A 17,514-nucleotide genomic window follows, 5' to 3' on the forward strand; every position below is an offset into this window, starting at 1 on the left:
TAGATAGAGCCAAGCTCAAGAATTTCCCCATGGAACTGTGCAGAAGGACTGCAGCCAAATTGACCACCCAGGGATCCATTAGTCCCAAACTGGCTCACAGGAAAGCTAAACACACTTTTCCAGAAGGAATGCCACTCTGTCCTTCCAGCCTGCCTTGGGTACACGGAATTAGGTCATGGGACGCTGGCAAGAACAATGCTCCAAGAAAGAGCAAATCCTTCACCAGCAGCACCAACAACCCTTCTCCCTGTTGGAATTGCTGAATGCATAACACATAATTCCTGCTTCTGCTCACCTCCAGTGCCTGAGCCAGGGTCTGCCTTGGGAAAGGGACCTGGGCCAAGGTTTATCTCATCCAGCACAATGTGGCTGGGTTGGAGACCTGCAACTCATAACTGTCTGTTGATTTAAGCCAGTGCAAATCCATTCTGTGCACGGGATTCCCGTGACTTCCCAGGACAGGCATATAACATTTTTGCCTGGGGTTTTGAGCTGATCTGATGAGCTCTCAACACCCAAACGTTACACCCCAGAATAGCTCAGCATTCGTTGGGAGGCATAAAAGGAGCAGGAGGCTGATGTGACAGCGTCAGGAACAAAAAAGGTTTAATAAAAGGCAAAATAACAAACTCAAAATCAACCCAGGTGCCACAGGCTTGTGCTCCTGGTAAAGACACCTCACAAAAGCAATTTGGTTTCTTTGTTCTGTCCTTTTCTACTAAATAGCCCAGGCGGGACCTTTGGCTTATGGCCAATTAGCTGTCCCCAAACTTGAGGTGAAGTCCCCAAGGTCCTATCAGTGATTTTCCTACCTGATCACTGGGAGAAAGTTCTGGGGTCTTTCCTTTTTGGGGGACAGAGGAAAGTTCTGTCACTCTGTCCGTAGGAGGCACATTCCTACACAGGCATGTGTGTGGGAAGAGCCTCATCCAGCCAGGCAGTTCCTGACCACTGGGCCAGAGGGAGGACAGTTTTCAAACAGAAATCTCCTTGATTTCTGCATAGAAATAAATTACTGCTGACAAGACAGCATAGTCAGGGCCCTTCCATTACTGACTACACAATGAAGAAGTCCAGCCTGGCCTTGGACACTTCAGGGATGGGGCAGCCGCAGCATCTCTGGGCAACCTGTGCCAGGGCCTTACCACCCTCACAGGGAGACAATAAAAACTTTTATGTTGCAAGCATGCCTCAGGTCAGTGTGAGGTCTGTAGGAATCCAGGGGGTCCTACCTGGAACACACTCAGCAGGGCTCTGGAAAGAATAAGAGCGCATTAGTGAGCATCAAGAACTCAATGGAAACAGGACTGCAACAAGGGCAGCGAGACGTGATGCTTTGAGAAGCATCAGGCATGAGGACTGAGTCACTGCATGAGATAAACATCCCCATCTGATGTTGTTTCCTCCTCATATGCTACTGCACACAGCAAAAACATACTGAAAACAAACAGCAGTTTCTTCACTGCAGTTAATTGCTTTGCTTGCGTCTATTTAATTCCCTATTCGGTTTTAAGCATTGGAAAACAAACTCAAGACTTAATATTGTCCTTGTTTTAAACAGCAAATCTTACTTAAGAAGTGTTAGTGCAACACTCTCAGGCACAGGGTGTGATTGTTGGGGTGTCCTGTGAAGGGCCAGGAGTTGGATTCAATGGTCCTTTCCAGCCGGGATATTCTGTGATTCCACAATTCTTGTGTTACTCAAATCATATTTATGTCACTGCTCAGAAGATGGAGAATCACAACATTCTTGGTGATTTAGTTCTCCCTCTCTGCACATGGCTCAGATGGAAAGACATGACTCTGAAGGTCACACACCACTTTCTCTTTCAACCTTTGTGGCTGGTGTAGGAAGTTGGTGGCCCTAAGAGCCATCTGCAACTTCCTGGAGCAGTCCTGGACGAGGGAGGGTGAGTTGTTGCTGGAGATTCATAGAAGCATTAGAGAGAATAATGGATTAAATGTGCAAATAGTCAGTTTAAGGTGGTTTTCAAACGTCTCCATGATAGACAAGCTGCAATGGAAGCGTCTGGCAGGAAAACTGCCTCTTGGAGAAACTAAGGTGTGTGACTAGAGTAAAAGAAAGGTTCCCTTTGTCTCAAGAACAGAAAAGTCACTGAATATGATGAAGGTTTAATCCCTGCAGATGGTCTTTACCCACAGCATCTTTATTCACTCCTCACAAGCATCTGTCGAAGAGCTGTCATCACCACTGATACCAAAAGCCAGGCAGGGAGCAGTTTGTGCAAAGCCCACTCAAGATAACAAGCTGGTTAATGGTGATACTCCCTGTCAGCAGCCAGCTACAATCAGCCTGACAGTTCCCTTTCAGGCCTGGGGAGCTCTTATCCACTGTGACAGGGCCCCACGGGTGGAATGTGGGGAACAAAAGCCCTACACAAAGGGAGCACTTTGGGGCTGGAGTGTGTCTGGCTTCCCCAGAGAGGCCACACAGTGATGGAGGATGATGAGGCTCTAATTAATATTTCATCCTTAGAGTGAGTTATCCCTTGGGGGAAGTTAAAGGTTTGCACATTTTGAGGCAAAGTACTGAGGCTGGTGATCTTGAATAAGGAAAATATGTTGAAAGGAGCTGCTGCAGTCTTTAACCCTGGGCAAGGGACATGTAAACCATACAGCATTAGTGCACAGTTTTAATTGTATAACTTGTTCTAGGTCCTATTTTAAGGTCTGCTCCCATAAATTAATACGTAAGTGCTTCTAGAAAACCTTCACCCCCTCTTCCTTTTCTGTCTCCTCAGGATTCAGACATCTGATATTCCACATCATGTGGAAGGTTTGATCTCCAAACCAACCCACTAAATATGTTTTATGGCAGCAAATGAAGTGGCTCTGGGCTGGAACTGCTGAGTTCAGCAAAGAAAGGGAAAAGAATGGCCAGTGGAGGGGAGTTTCTACTGCACAGCCACGTGCTCCCCACAGACAGCAGGAGGGCAGGGTCGTTGTGAAGGGACAGTGAGTTTTGGGAGACCACGAAGCAAAAGAGCTGTGGCCATAGCAGGGGGGTGGCCCACGGTGCCCACTGCCCAGCCAGTGGTGAGAAATGAATGTGAACTCTTATGCAGTCCAAAGATGAACCCAGGGTGCCCTGGTGACCTCAAAAAGAAAGGGTTTCTCTTGGGCTGCTGAAAAGAGCTCATAAATGAAGAAGTAGGGTAAACACAAAGACTTTCAAGATGCGTCACCTAATTGACTCCTAAGTGACTGCTAATTATTTTATTGAGTTGAAGGTGAGAGGAAGACCCTGGTCACATACAGTCTGCAACATCTGCAGTGTGTGATGGGAGGAGTGAGTCAGGAGCAAGCTCAGTGAGCCAGGGAGTGAGCCAGGAGGTGGACAGCCCCAGGCTGGTCTGTGCCTCTCCCCGAGGAGGAGTGCACCGTGGAGCTCAATGTTAGCAAATGCAGTGAGCTGGAGCACAGAAGTATGTGAAGTTTGACAGGAGAATGACTTGAAAATGAGCCTCAAAGTGTGTCTTCCCTGCAGGCTGGAAACAGAGGAAAATCTAATTCATTATAATTATTACGCTTTCAAGAGCAGAAGAGAAGCAGGCTTTCTCTTGTGATATGCAGAGAAAAACTTCCAAACAGTTTACACAAATTCTGTGAGTCCTGTGGGGCGGGCACTGAGGTCCGTGGCAGATGGAATGGAAAGAACGGCGCCGGCAGCGCGGCGCGGGATGGCATCGGGCCACTGCTGGAAGCAGGCCAGAGCCCAGGCAGAGCCTGCCTCGGCCGGGGGAAAGATGAATGTGAGGTCTGTGAGACTAAGGTGTGGTTGTGCCAAATATCAGGGTTGGAGCGATTCTTGTCAGTGTAAAGACAGAAACAACAGAAACACGAATGTTGTGAGTAGTGGTTTACCAGGAGCAGCCAACAGCCTCTCTGCACGTGTGTACAGAAAACATCTCCCTGGCCGTGCCATCCTTTGTACATCGAGCAGCAGGTTTATGAATTCACAGATGCCAGTCACTGCAGAGGTAATACCAAAGGTGAGGCCATTGTCCCACACCGGCACTCAGGACCTTGTGGCAGCCCCGGGTCCTGCCCAGGGAGGCTGTCCCAGCGGCTGTCCCCCCTTGTCCCTGGAAGGGAGCGGCAGCTCTGCGCTGGTTTGCCAGCGCGCTTCCTCCCGGCTGCAGCGTCCGGGCTCTGCGGCGTGTGCCTGCGGGGGCTCTGCGGGGCTGGGGCAGAGCTGGCCGTGGGTGCCCTGGCTGTGTGCTCGCTTTCACCCGTCACGGCGCATCCTCAGCTGGTGGTTCTTGCGGGTCCCTTCCAGCTCGGGATATTTTGTGATGAGCCAGGGCTGCTCGCGTGTCCCTGAGCCGCGGGAGGTGCTCGAGAGGTTCCATTCCGACGGATCCCATTTTCCCGGCTGCGGCTGTTTCTGAACTGTGAACTCCCCCAGCTGGCGATAGCTCGATATCGCCACCAGCCACCGCAGCCCGCCCGAAATGTCCCTGCGAGGACGGACTGCGAGGATTCTCCCAAAGCCGCGGAGCCAGGGATGAGCGCTCGGCCGGTCTGGAGCAGGCGGCTGGGCCAGGGGCTGCCCCTTGGGGCTGCTGCGGCCATCAGAGGGGAACAGGTAACTGTGCAGGCTGCAGGTGGTTCTGGCCACTGCCAGCACAAGGTGTCCAAGAGCAGGGAGCAGAGTGAGAGGTGGGAATGACCTTGCATCAGCAAAGAGAAAAATGCAGGCTGCACATGTCCCCAGGGGTCAGGAATAAATGGTGAGATGCTGCATATTTCAGTGAGCACAAAGAAGGGGAAAGGCTGGAGCACCTGGTGACCCCCAAGAGGGAAGAAGCAGAGGGAAACAGGCATGTATGTTTGTCCATGGAAGGTGGATGATGAGCTGGGTGGTGGGTGGACACCTTTGGGTGGACATGAGGTGTCTTACTGGGACACTCGAGACCATGCCCAGTTGACCGGGGCTTCTCATGGTAATGTAGCAAGCAAGTATGGGGGTGGGTGACAGATGGGGCAGTGGCAGCAGAGCCACCCCCTGTCTGTGCCAGTGGTAGGTCCCTGCTCGCTCTTTCACCCACCCTCAGGGACCCCTGGCTACCTCCCCACCCCTCCTTCATCAACCCCACAAAAAGTCCAGGCCCAGGCAATTGTGTACAAAACCTGAAATAGTTTTACTTTGCTTTCTTTTTTTTTTTTTTTCCTTTTTTTTTTCTTTTTTTAAACTTTGCTCTAGGTTTACTTAAGATTTTGTGAAGTCGATACAAGAGCAATTGATATGAATCGGTAAATAAAACACCGTCATAGATAGATAGCCACGATAAACTTTGTTAGAAATGTACATGTTGCGAAAAAATAATAATACTAATAATAATAATCATAATCATAATAAAAAAAGCTGGCGCAGCCCTGTTGGCCCTGGTGGTGGCCCCGGTGGTGGCCCCGGTGGCCCTGGCACACAGCGGCAGGTGGCTCTGGTTCCCCGCAGGCACCACGCCCCAGTAATGTGTGTATATAAACAAAGCCCATAAGAAATGTACAAATATAAAAAGCTACAAACATTAATAAATTACATTGTCACAAAACACGGAAACACTCCACAAGGTGCTAGTAAAATAACTGTCTCCCTCCTCGTACAAGAAGTTACGCAAAGAGCTGGTACCGGCGGGCAGCGCCTGGAGAGACCCTCCCCGTATAAAAACCCGGCGGTGGTTATTCCAAAAGCTATGTACAAGCTACATTCTAGGAAAAGGGGCCTGGCATGCGGCTGTGCGGGGCGGCAGTGCCTGAGAAACACGCCCACCACCTCGCCACCCCACGCCTCAAGTCCAGCAGTCCCCTCCTGCCACGAGGCCTTGTGGCCCTTCCTGCTCCTGGCACTGCCACTTCAGCAGCTGCGGCCACCCGCCCTGCCCGCTCGCCAGGCGGGACGAGGGGCCCAAGGCCGGAGCCAGTGCCGGAGCGGAGGCCCGGCGCGCTCCTCCGTGGCTGAGATTAGTATTAACTTTTTGCGGCTAGTCGCTCTCAGCACTCTGAGAAAGGACATCTATATTAAAAAATATTTATAGCAGGATTCTGTACAGTTCAACCGCTGAAAGTTAAAGGGATTATTGTGGTGGTGGCCCAGAACTGGGTGGCAGCGTCCCCGGGGCCACTAGAGCAGCAGCTTCCCGTTCCGGTGGATCTTCAGGATCTTGCCGAGCCGCTGCTTGGCCGTGGCCATCCCCTTCTTCGTACGCTTCCCTGGAAGGACAGCAGGGGTGGGGTGAGGATCCACGCCCACCCCACAGGCCCAGACCCTCCAGCTGCCTCCTGCCTCCATAGCCCTGCTGCCAGCCCTGCCCAGCACCTTCAAGGACACCCACCAGCGCCCCTCAGGAATGGCGCTGCTGGCCACAGGACAGGGCTTAGCTGGGAGCACAGCCCCTGGAGAACTAGCCCTGCTGAGCCAGGGCACAGTGCACACCCACCCCCCTGGACACAACCACACCTGCTCTGGGAGGCACAGCTCTGCTGGCATCCTCCTGTCCCTGCAGCTCTGCTGGCATCCTCCTGTCCCTGCAGCTCTGCTAGGCACCCTCCTGCCCCCACAGCTCTGCCGGGCACCCTCCTCCCCCTGCAGTGCCAGCCCTGCTGCCCTGCAGCCTCCTGCCCTGGTTCACTGCTCATGGTCACCTGTTTACCAACCGGGTGACAGTCAAACCCAGGCCTCACCAGTGCCATTCTGCTCCTCAGGGAGAGTCTGCACACACAAACACACAGACACATGCCCTACAGCTCTTTGCATCTCCAGGCTCCTGGGCACCTCTCTGCCTTGGACCTGTTTCCCACCATTTCACCACAAAAGCACAATTCCAGGCAAATACATTCTTTCCACTCCAGCCCTGCAGAGAGCCACAGGTACCACCAGCTCCTGGTAGGACCCCAGCCCCTACTACAGGCTACACACATCCTGCCCTATGGCCATCCAAGCTACCAAGGTACTGTGCACTACCTCCAATCTGCTCCACTCGAATACATGGAATTCAGGAAACATCTGACACTCACTTGTCACTGGGGCCTTTCCCAGTGGGATCACACAATTTTCATGCTACGTGCTGCCTGTCCCACACACCTGCCTCAGTTACACTTCCTGAGCCAAGTTCAAAAGGAGAGCAGGAGGTCCCAGCCCAAGTTCTGGGACAGCCTCAGCTTTCTCATGCTTTCCCTATAAAAGACAGCAAGCAACCTCTTCCTCTCTCCTGCCTTTGGTTGTAGTTGTGTTACTCCCAAGGTCTGATATTCCTCTGCTTCCTTGTGGCAACCCTCCAGAGAGATCTGCGGTGTGCCCTGCTCTACATGTCCTGCGAGGACTGTCCTCAGCTACAGTCAGAACAGATCTGGTGTACAGTCACCACCAATACCACAGTGCCTACCCCAGCCTTGGGCAGAACAGCCTTCATGGATGCATCCTCCCCTGGCCAAGGTTCCACCAGCCAGGCTGTCTGGGATGTGACCCTGCAGGTGCCCCTCCTGAGCTGGGGCCACCTTGGGAAGTGTTCCTGCCAGGGATACCTCACACCTGCAACCAACAGCCCAGCAGAGAAACATCTATTTGGCCCCGCATTGCCAGGACAGTCAAGGCCACGGGTCCTATCCCTGACCAGATCTGACTTGCATCCACACACCTGCACCTGTGCATGCCCACACCACACACTGCAGTGGAGGCCCTGTGGAAGGCTCGGGTTCCATGGCCCTTCACCCTTCCCCACTCCTGCACCACAACCCAGGCGTTTCCTGGTACCTTTGGTGGAGGCATTGTTCTGCGAGGATGATGAGGGTCTCCTCTGTGTGAGGAAAACACCAGGTGCCATCGGCTGCGATCCCCTGCTAGGCTGGGCGACCCCAAAGGTGCTGGCCCCTGCGGTGTACTCGTGATCTGTGAGGCTGCTGGCCTGTGACTCCAGCTTCGGCTCGGGGGAGCTGCCTTCCTGAGCCGCTTTGCTTGCGTTGGGGGTTGACAGCTTCTTTTTGGTATTTTTTTTCTTCTTGCCTTTTTGTTCCTCCTTTAAAATGACAAAGATGAAGCTCAGATTAATCCCCAGGAGACCTTTAGCAAGGGCAAGGGCCAGCGGTGTTGCTTAGGGTCCTGATACAACGACACACCAGGAGTTGGCCATGGACAAGCGCTCGGGGGCTGCTCCGACACGTCTGGCTCACAGCTGCACACACACGTTTGCCTCTCGTGCCTCTACATCCTCGCTCTGTGCGGGGCCTCCTGGTTCCTTACCACTGCGGTGAGCGGGAGCCAGCCGGGGCCGCACCGACACCCCCCTGGCACAGCAGCGTGGTCAGCATGGGCAAATCTTTCCATCTTCCACAAAAACTGGCACCTCCTATCTTCGGGGATCTTCACACCCTTGCACAACAGCATGAAGGATGCTAAACATCCCACTGATTCAGCCTCTGCTTCCTGCTAGGACACACACATCATCTCCTGACCTGTAACTGCACCTGGACATGCACATTGGGATGGCAAAGGTCTGCTACTCTCTTGTGTCCCTTGTCTACTTTCAGTTCCTTTTTCTTGAAACCTTGCCACCATCCTTAAAGCTCTTCTACTCAACAGTCCACATCGCAGAAGCCCAAGACCACCACAACCTGCATCTCCACCAGTCTGCTGAAGTGCCTCATCAACCTCGCTCCAGTAGACCACCTCACCTTAGCATCTCACCATGTCACCTTTACGGGGCTTCTCTGACCCCTTCAGAGACCAGACACTTACCAAATATCCAAACTGCCCCAGTTCCTTTCCTAAACTGACCCTTTGCTCACAGTTCACCAATCCTTTGGAAGCAAACCTGACACTTCCCAGCAGCCAATCTGCACAGACAGGCAATCACACCAAATACATCAAATACACTCCTTTGAGGCAGCCTTCTCCTGTTCTACCCCAGTAGCCATCCTCAACCCCTCATCCTTCCCTGTGCTTTTCTCTGTCCCTTGCTACCCTGTGACATGCTCAGGTGTGTTGTGACACTGCCGGGCTTGGATCCCGTTTATTTCCCTGAGACTGCAGAGCCTTGTGTCACTGGCAGGAACAAACACTACGCAGGGCTGGCACAGCACTAGGTCTGGGCACAGCTCTGCTGCTGGGGACAGGGCTTTCCTTTCCTGACAGCTCCTACTCTCCAGGCAACCTCTCACCTGCTGTGACAGCTTGGCGGCAGCGGCAGCGAGTCCAGTTTCGATGGAGGCGACTCTCGTGCCTTCGCGCACTGGTCTGTCCTGCCGGGGCACCGAGGGGCCAACTCGTGCTGCAGGGAGAGCAGAGGCAGGTGAGGGGCAGGAATGTGCCCGTGGGAGCAGCACAGCCACCACAGGACAGCGGGCTCTTCACTGGTCAGCCAGGAGAGATGGGGACAGCCTCTAACCTTCCCTTCCCCAGATAGGAGTGAAGGCACAAGAGCCAACAGCCTCCAGGCACAGTGGCATGGGCAGAAGCTGCTGATAGAGATATCACACAGCTGAGCAGCTCCATAGCCACCTGAAGCCAAAGCCACACAGGTTTGTGCCTACATCCTGGATTATGAGTGTTATCTCCAAAGTGACAATGCTCACCTGCAGCCGGGGGAGGACATGTAGGGCCACAAGCTGATGAGACCATGCATGGGCTGCTTGTCACACACAGCACACACAGAGGGTGCCCTGCTCATGGGCCACAGGGGACAAGGGGGTCTAGAGGCCCTCTTGCCTGCCACTGCCCCGGTGAGCTCCAACAAACCCAGGGCATACCAAATCCTTCCAGATCATGAGCTTCAGCTGAACCTGGAGGAGACAATTCCTGCCCTCTCTCCTGGAGGAGACTATTCCTGACTATTCCCACAGTCAGCACCTGAAATCCACAGCAACTCAGCTGTCCAGGACTTGATTCACTGTTACACCATTGCTAAGGTGGCAACCAAATGATCTATCACTAAGAGTGTGAGGAAAAATAAACCAACCAAGGAATTACTTTCTCCTGCCAGCTGATTGCAGGAGGAAGGCTAAAACTGCTTGGCAGGAATCCCAGCACCTGGATCACCTCCCACTGCCCTGGAAAGGGTTAACCTTCACATGATAAAGAAATCACTAATTGTGTGTTACAGTTTCCACACTCCTTGAAAAATTTAGAGATTTGCATGACTTAGCCTGGGCAGCACAGACCACATCAACTTACCCGTCGGACTGTAAGGGGCATCATCTGAACTTTTCCTTTTCTTTGATCGGGACTTGAATACTGGATTATCTTCGTCTGATTCGAGAGAAGGGTAAACTACAGTAGGAAACAAAGGCAAGCGTTTCAGTTTAGGAAACAGCTCTACCCTGCACAGAGGACCTGCTCTGTCTAGGTGCAGTGACCATAGGCATCACAGCTGGATGATCCCCACAAATGCCACTGAGCACTTCTGTCACAGCTGTGACACTGAGGGGACTTTCCTCTGCTCTCATCCACACATTACTATTGGGAGCTGCTGTCATTAAACTGTGACTGCTTCTCTATATTCCTCTACAATCACAGAATATCCTGAGCTGCAAGGGAGCAACAAGAATCATTGAGTCCAGCTTAGTTGCCCAGTGAAGCTGTGGCTGCTCCATCACTGCAAATGTCCAAGGCCAGGCTGGACAGGGCTTGGAGCAACCTGATCTAGTGGAAAATGTCCCTGCCCATGGCATAGGGTGGAACTAGATGGCCCTTCAAGGTCCCTTCCAATCTAAACCACTGTATGATTCCACGATAATTATGGCAGAACTAATGTAACTGCTGTAAACTGTCTTTGTGCCTATTTCTGCTGCAGATGCCTGCCTTCTCTGCCAAAACTCAAAACAGCATTAGATCCCTTTTCCACGTACAAATTCAACTTTTCACTCCTCTCAGCTGGAGGTTTAATTGCTACTGTGCAGACAAGGACATTTCTGTCACAAGTAGCAGTACCTGACCCACATTTCTGGGACAGTCCTCCATTTCTGGGTTGACTGCTGCAGTTTTGGGGCTCCCCATGTTTCTTGAGAGTTTCTCATTGTGCCATGCCTCAAATCCAGCCTGCCTGGATAGCTGTGTGATCCTGGGCTCTGCAGCCAGTCTGTTGTCACATGTCTTTGCTCCCTTTGGTGCGCAGGTCCCTGTTCCATGCGCGGCTCCTGCACACGTGCGGCCGATCCCAGGGTGGCAGAGCGGAGGAAACACCCACAAGCAAAGGGACATTCACCAACAGGCACACGTGTGTCCATGCAGCCCCAGGCACAGCCTCACTCTGCTTCCCTCCTACTCACCATAATCTGAGTCCTTAAAACAGGCATCCAAGTGGTCCTGGTCCTCGTCGTAATCCTCTATGTCGATGCTGTTCTTTGTGCTTTTCTTCAGCAGCCGTTTCCCAGAGTTTTTGCTGCCACCACCACCAGTTTTCTTCAAGTTTTGTGCGGAGAAGGAGTTGTTCTTCGCCTGATTGGTGCCCCATGATGTCTGCAGGCAGGACTCTGAGGCCTGGAGGTTTGCCATAGAGAGCATGCCCTGGATGGCTTCCTGCGTGCTGGGGGAGGCAGGTGGCTGGCTGTGGGGCACAGGGAGAGATGCCAGAGCACTTAGTGATTCCAGAAACACCAACCCCTCACAGGCAGCTTGCTTCTGCCAGGCAGTTGTGCTAGGAGAGACCCCCCGATTCCTCTGAGTAGCTGCACATACCATCAGGGCCAGTGGGAAATTTTACGGGACAGGAATAGCACAAAGAGCACCTCAGATGTGGAGGTGATGGCCCAGGAGCCAGGGAGATGTGGGCAGGTCCCTGGGGCTGTCAGCACTCTGGGCAGAGCTCAGGAAACTTCCGAAAGCCTACAGCAGAATCCCTGACAGAGCAGTGTCGCAGTGTCTCTATACCAACTATCATTATCATCATCATCATCCTCCTCATCATCATCATCATCTTTATCTATCTATCTATCTATCTATCTATCTATCTATCTATCTATCTATCTATCTATCTTTAATAATGTTATTTTTCTGTACTGCCAAATCATCCTCCTCCTCATCATCATATTTTAATAGTATTATTTATAATCTACACTATCAGCTCCTGTAAAAGGAGAGCTTATGCATCAGCACTGGTGGAGGATGTTGTAGGGGGCTCTACTCAAAACTACCTGGAAGTTTTTGGTCCCAGTTCACATCATGGGCTGTCACCACTCCAGGAGCTGCTGGAAATTAATTCTGAGACTGGCAGAACACATCATCCAGTATTTACAGAAGTTTGGAGTTTGGCAAGTAGTGAAATGCAAAAAAAACCCTTGTTGTGGCAATAATATTTGTTACACTTGTTATACATATGTTGTGCAATAGAAGCCACAAACATACAAGAAAATTAACAGTACCATGTCACTTTCTCCTACTTGAGCCTAATCTGGGCTCTGAATAGAGTAATGTACAAGACCATAAAGGAAGTTTCTGGGCACTAATGGCATTTAGTCATAATCCTGAAAATGAGTTAAGACTAATTCACAACTCAACAAACAGAAGAACATAAAAAAACTAATTTAGGAAAGAGCCATTTAAATCCCTCCGATGTCATGCCTTCTCCTCTGCTTTCTCCCTGGCAAAGAAATATTTTGCATCATCTACAAAGAATTATCAAATTTTCTTCCAGCCTTTTTCCCTGAACTGTTTTTCCAAACAATGGACTCTCAAAACACTGCAAACAGACCATCAAATACTGACCCCTAAATGGGCAAATCAGAAAGGAACTGCCTTAAGCAACAGAAACTTCAACAAATAAATGGTGGGATATGATCAAAACCAGTGGTTCTGAGACTCAAACACCAACCTGAAGAGGGGGAAATATCTCAGAGCTGCACATGGGGCAGAGTGTTTCTCATTAGGGCATGTGCTGGTGTGCTTCCATCAGGAGTATTTCAGCTTTCTAATCCAAAAAAAATTCAAGAAGACTCAGGAAGCAATTCTGAAGCTCTGGAAGAGCCATATCCCCTTTCTGTAGCTTCAGCAATGATTTTTTTTTTAAAAAAACCCACATTTATGAAAGTAAACTATCAGTGAGTTACAATTATGGCTTAAAAAAACATTTTAAAAGAGCATTGGAGCAGGAACAAAGTGCTTCTGTCCCTGCTGTATCCCCACAGCCATCTCCAAACACACAGGAGGTGGCATTGGGGGATAGCTCAGACCTGCCTCCAGCCCAGCAGCCTTGTTTTCCTGACCTCGGGCTGACAGCTGCTGTTGTGGGTGCACAGAGAGGAGGACACTCCAACAGACACACTGGCAGTGCTTTGTGCCTTCATCTTGCTTGTGGCAGCCGGCCCGGGGCAGAGCCCGTCCCCTATGCTGGCACTGCTGCAGCCACACCTGGAATCCTGGGGTCAGTTTTGGGCTCCTCATGACAAGAAGGACATTAAGGGGCTGGAGCGTGTCCAAAGAAGGGAGCAGACCTGGAGAAGGGGCTGGAGCACCAGGACTGGCTGAGGGACATGGGAAAGGGGCTCAGTCTGAGAAAAGAAGGCTCAGGGAGACTGTGGTAGCCAGGTTTGCCATTCTGTCCCTGGCATGTCCCAGAGCAGGTGGAGCAGGCAAGCAGCTGTGCTGGGGACAGGAACAAGCACTGATGGACTCAGGTTTTACCTCATCAGTGAGTAGAGCACAGGAATGATCCCAGCACCCTCCATCATGCAGGACATTGTGTAGGCAGCCAGTGCCTTGCTCTTCACCACCAACTCTACCACTGCCATCTCTCTCACCCCCTCTAGGCAGATTTCCTTCCTTCCATCAGCAATTACTGAGTCTCCTACCTGTATTATCATATTTAAAACTGAATTTATAATATTTCAGAAGAGTATTACTGATTGAGCAGTGGCTCTGGAGAAGTCACAGTTGTATAAAACTAAAGAACTCCAACAATTTCAAGCACAAACCCAGTGTTTTCTTCCATTTTTGAGTCAGACTTGGACACGAGTCATTTTGCTCCTTTCAAGATCAGGTGATGACCAGCCCTCCAAGCTTTTTGCATATTCCCTTTAAGTTCTTTCAACCTGTTCCCACACTCACAGCAACCCTTCTGCAGGAGCTCTGTCCTTCCCTCTCCCTCTCTTGCTGACAAACACAGTTGAGCTGCAGCCCTCTAGAGCACTCCAGGTAATGCCATCAGGGCCTCTGGGGTGGCCAGCTGCTAGTGACAGCTCAGTATTTCACAGAATAAGGCTTGCCATGGTTCAGACAAGGCCGCTATCACAAAAAGCCCTGACCTGCTTCCCAGTGGGAATCCAGCACTGGTCTGACAAGGATGCAGGCACTGACTGCTTGTGTGGGAGGAGATCCCACAGTGACACAGGGCTGCTCCACAGCATCCACAATATACACATACACATCTATAAATACACACATTCCCGACCCTTCGTCTGCCCTGCAAGCAGAGAAAGGTGAGAATTGTTCCTGAGAGTCAGACATGACCACATGGCCTCATGCTGTGACACAGTGTGTTTGCATATCACATTTCTTCTGCATCATTTTCAAAAAGACCACGTTATGGCCATTTGAAAAGCCAACCGTAATTATGAAATGAAACACAGCAATTACATTTACTAGCGGCTTTTTCCAATCAAGATGCAGCACACACTGCCAAAACGCAGTGTTTATCCCAGAGCCAGCATTGATATGACACATTCCTACTGAACCATCCCACACAGAGCAGTAACTCAGCTGAGTCTGGAGTGGGACTTTGATTTCAGAAACCACAGAGCCTTCAAACACACTGGCTACAGCACCCAGGCTGGGGGGGTGGAAAGCAAAGGCCCGAGTTTAACCTCTATTCTGGTCTAACCCCTTGCAGACAGCAAAACACACCCCAAGCAAGGCGGGAGGGAGGGAGGGAGGGAGGGAGGGCAGACAGTTTCCTATATCCTTCTTTCAAATACCTGGCATTTGTGGTATCTTAGAGTTCCTTATGGGAGAAATGCTGGCCATTTAGATAACTTTATTACAATCTCACTACATTAAAAACCTTAATTCCCACCCTCAAGCTGCAGTCACTGAACTCTCTCCTTCTTCTGAATTACTCATCTATTACAGCATTATTGCTAAAACTGATCTTCAGCATCTACAGGATGTGAAATCCTCTGTTTGTTCAAATTATACCACCAAAATTTTTCCTCCCTCTCCGTCCAGAACACAGGATAAAGGAAAAGTTTGCTTAGTGGAGAAAAAGCAGTTACCAAGCTGCAAAATTCATTCTGACTCACACACAACCACAAAAGGGCAATTTTGTTCACAGGTAAGAGGGAAAAGCATTCCCTGGTGCGTACCTGTTGGTGTTATACTCTAAACCCCCAACTTCCTTGCTTGCCTGCAAAAGATCAAGAATTCCTGCTGAACTTCCACTCTCTTTCTTTACTTTGGAATTGCGTCCTGGCTTTGCCTCTGTGTCAATGTGAAGCAAATCTTCATCTGATGAGTCCTCACTCTGCAAAAACAAGGAAAAGGGCTAAAAAAGGTGGAAACTCACTGAGCCGGTCCCCAAGAACAGCACAGTGATTTCTGCAGCCTGCTGCTCCTCCAAAGACACAGGCCTAGCCTTTGGAATTTGCTTTCTTTAAACAAAACAAAAAACCAAAAACAAACAAACAAACAAAAATAACAAAACCAAGTACATGGTAAAAATCCATTTCCTTGTAGCCTGTAGGCATGGTAGGTTTTTCTTTTCCTGTCCAAAGCTTTGAGATCTGATCTTGTTCATAGGTGCTATTTCCTTTACCAGTGGTGTTTCCATCCCCACAGCAGCAGAGTGGGAGGATTCTTCACGCAGAGGAATGGGACAGACATGTAGAACAGTGTCATGTTAGGCTCTGGAAGGGAGCTGCCTACATCTGGCCCTCTCTCTGGGGCTGAGATTTCTAGGTACTGTAGTCTGGTGCCTAAGAAAACAAGTTTTCCCCCTTCCTGCCCTGCTTTCAGGCTGCTACAGCACCAGCCCTTATTGCTGTGGGTGCCAGTCTTGTCTCCAGGGACTCCCTCCTTAGGGTCTTGCACAGGGATACACCCCCAGCCCCAGGTACTGACTCAGACAGAGGTCTGTACTTCCTCCTGAATGTCCCAGACACAAACCAGGGTGAAAAGAACTCCTTAGTACTGAAGACCAAACACTTTGGTCATCTTTGATTCTGTCTTAACAAACTATTTTGCTTTTTCTGACTTATTCTGGTATTATAATATGAATTTGTATTAACCACAGTTGGGCAAAACGTTAACTTCAATGTACTTTGATTTCCAGCACTGAGCTTCAGGCACAGGGCACACTCACACCTGGGCTGTCCCATCCTGCAGGTGAGCTCCACCCAGGCTCACTGACACTGCATGGGCTGGGCCGGGCTTACCTGGGTTAGGAGTGTTCTAGAGCTCAGCCCATAATGGGCAGAGAGGCTCTGCCAAGTGGCACAAAACAAACACTTGAGTTGCTACATCACAGGAAGAGAATCACAGAACGGTTTGGGTTGGAAAGGACCTTAAAGAACCTCATGCTCTAGGAGTGTCTCCTTGTGAAGGTACAATAACCTCATACCTTGTATGGTACCGACTCCACCTTTGGCTTCTTAACAGGAGTGTGATGCAGGGCTTCCTTTTTATCTGATAAAACTGAATAAATAAAAAGAAACAAAAAGTCATGGGTTTTTTTCCCTTCAAAAACCAGCCCTCCTATCCCACTCACATTTGACTGATAGGTAAGACATGGCTCTATTTATTCTAAATCACATAGATTTTAAAGATAATATTGATTGTTTTGGACAATCATCACCTAAGGCTTTGTTGAGCACATAAAGATAGACCAAGAAATATCCTTACAGGGCAGTTCTCTTTTTGCAGTGTTTTTCTTTCTTCTGATTGGAAACTCATCAATTTTTAGTTCACCGTCATCTGACACATATTCATATTCATCCCGTACAGGTTTGGCTTTGTCCTCTTTAAAATTCTGCAGTGACCCAAACACACTGGTATTCAGATGAGTTTTGACTCCCTTTGAACTGAAAATAAAAAGTATTTACAAATCACTAACAACACTCTGAGTAGAAAACAGCTTGTGACTTGACAGACAATGAGTATCTCTATGCAAAAACCTCAGTCAAACTGAATTCCTTCAGGGGTGCCAAATCAACTAGAATAATTTTACATACACATTTCTGAACATATGACTTATATCTCAAAATAGGACTCTGACTAGAGCACTAGAAGAAGTTTTAATGATAGGGTATTTTCTGCATTGCCCAGAAAGGCAGGTTTTCATCATCTTGTATAAAAAATATAAATAATGAACTTTCATTTTCCTTTTTTAGTTGATGTGTGTTGTCATATTTTTACTTACCCAAGCAACTTCTTATTAGAGAAAGAGAATGTGAATTTGTTGTCTTTATTTCCTGATAAAGGCGTCTTTTCTGATTTGTGTTCCTCTTCCATTTTCAGAAGTGAATCAGGTTTACTGTTCTGAAAGGCAAAAGATCAAAACAAAATAAATAAAT

General features: G+C 49.7%; 1 protein-coding gene across 5 annotated transcripts in view; it reads right to left on the minus strand.

The window, feature by feature from the left end:
• Positions 1–5,141: 5,141 nt before the first annotated feature.
• The window catches only part of PHF2 (PHD finger protein 2), a 53,105-nt gene continuing 40,732 nt past the window's right edge, over positions 5,142–17,514 (minus strand). For 4 of the 5 annotated variants that reach the window (XM_038149102.1, XM_038149100.1, XM_038149101.1 and 1 more), the window contains 9 exons: positions 17,361–17,479; positions 16,844–17,022; positions 16,563–16,636; positions 15,310–15,467; positions 11,284–11,561; positions 10,190–10,285; positions 9,178–9,287; positions 7,775–8,036; positions 5,142–6,234 (listed from right to left, as the gene is read on the minus strand). In XM_038149102.1, coding sequence (XP_038005030.1) covers positions 6,146–6,234; positions 7,775–8,036; positions 9,178–9,287; positions 10,190–10,285; positions 11,284–11,561; positions 15,310–15,467; positions 16,563–16,636; positions 16,844–17,022; positions 17,361–17,479 — 1,365 coding nt within the window. In that variant the 3' untranslated portion in view covers positions 5,142–6,145. The remainder of the gene's footprint in view (positions 6,235–7,774; positions 8,037–9,177; positions 9,288–10,189; positions 10,286–11,283; positions 11,562–15,309; positions 15,468–16,562; positions 16,637–16,843; positions 17,023–17,360; positions 17,480–17,514) is intronic. The other variant, XM_038149104.1, reaches the window with a different exon arrangement.

The sequence above is a fragment of the Motacilla alba genome, chromosome 12 (genome assembly GCF_015832195.1).
Source record: "Motacilla alba alba isolate MOTALB_02 chromosome 12, Motacilla_alba_V1.0_pri, whole genome shotgun sequence".
NCBI classification, from domain to species: domain Eukaryota; kingdom Metazoa; phylum Chordata; class Aves; order Passeriformes; family Motacillidae; genus Motacilla; species Motacilla alba.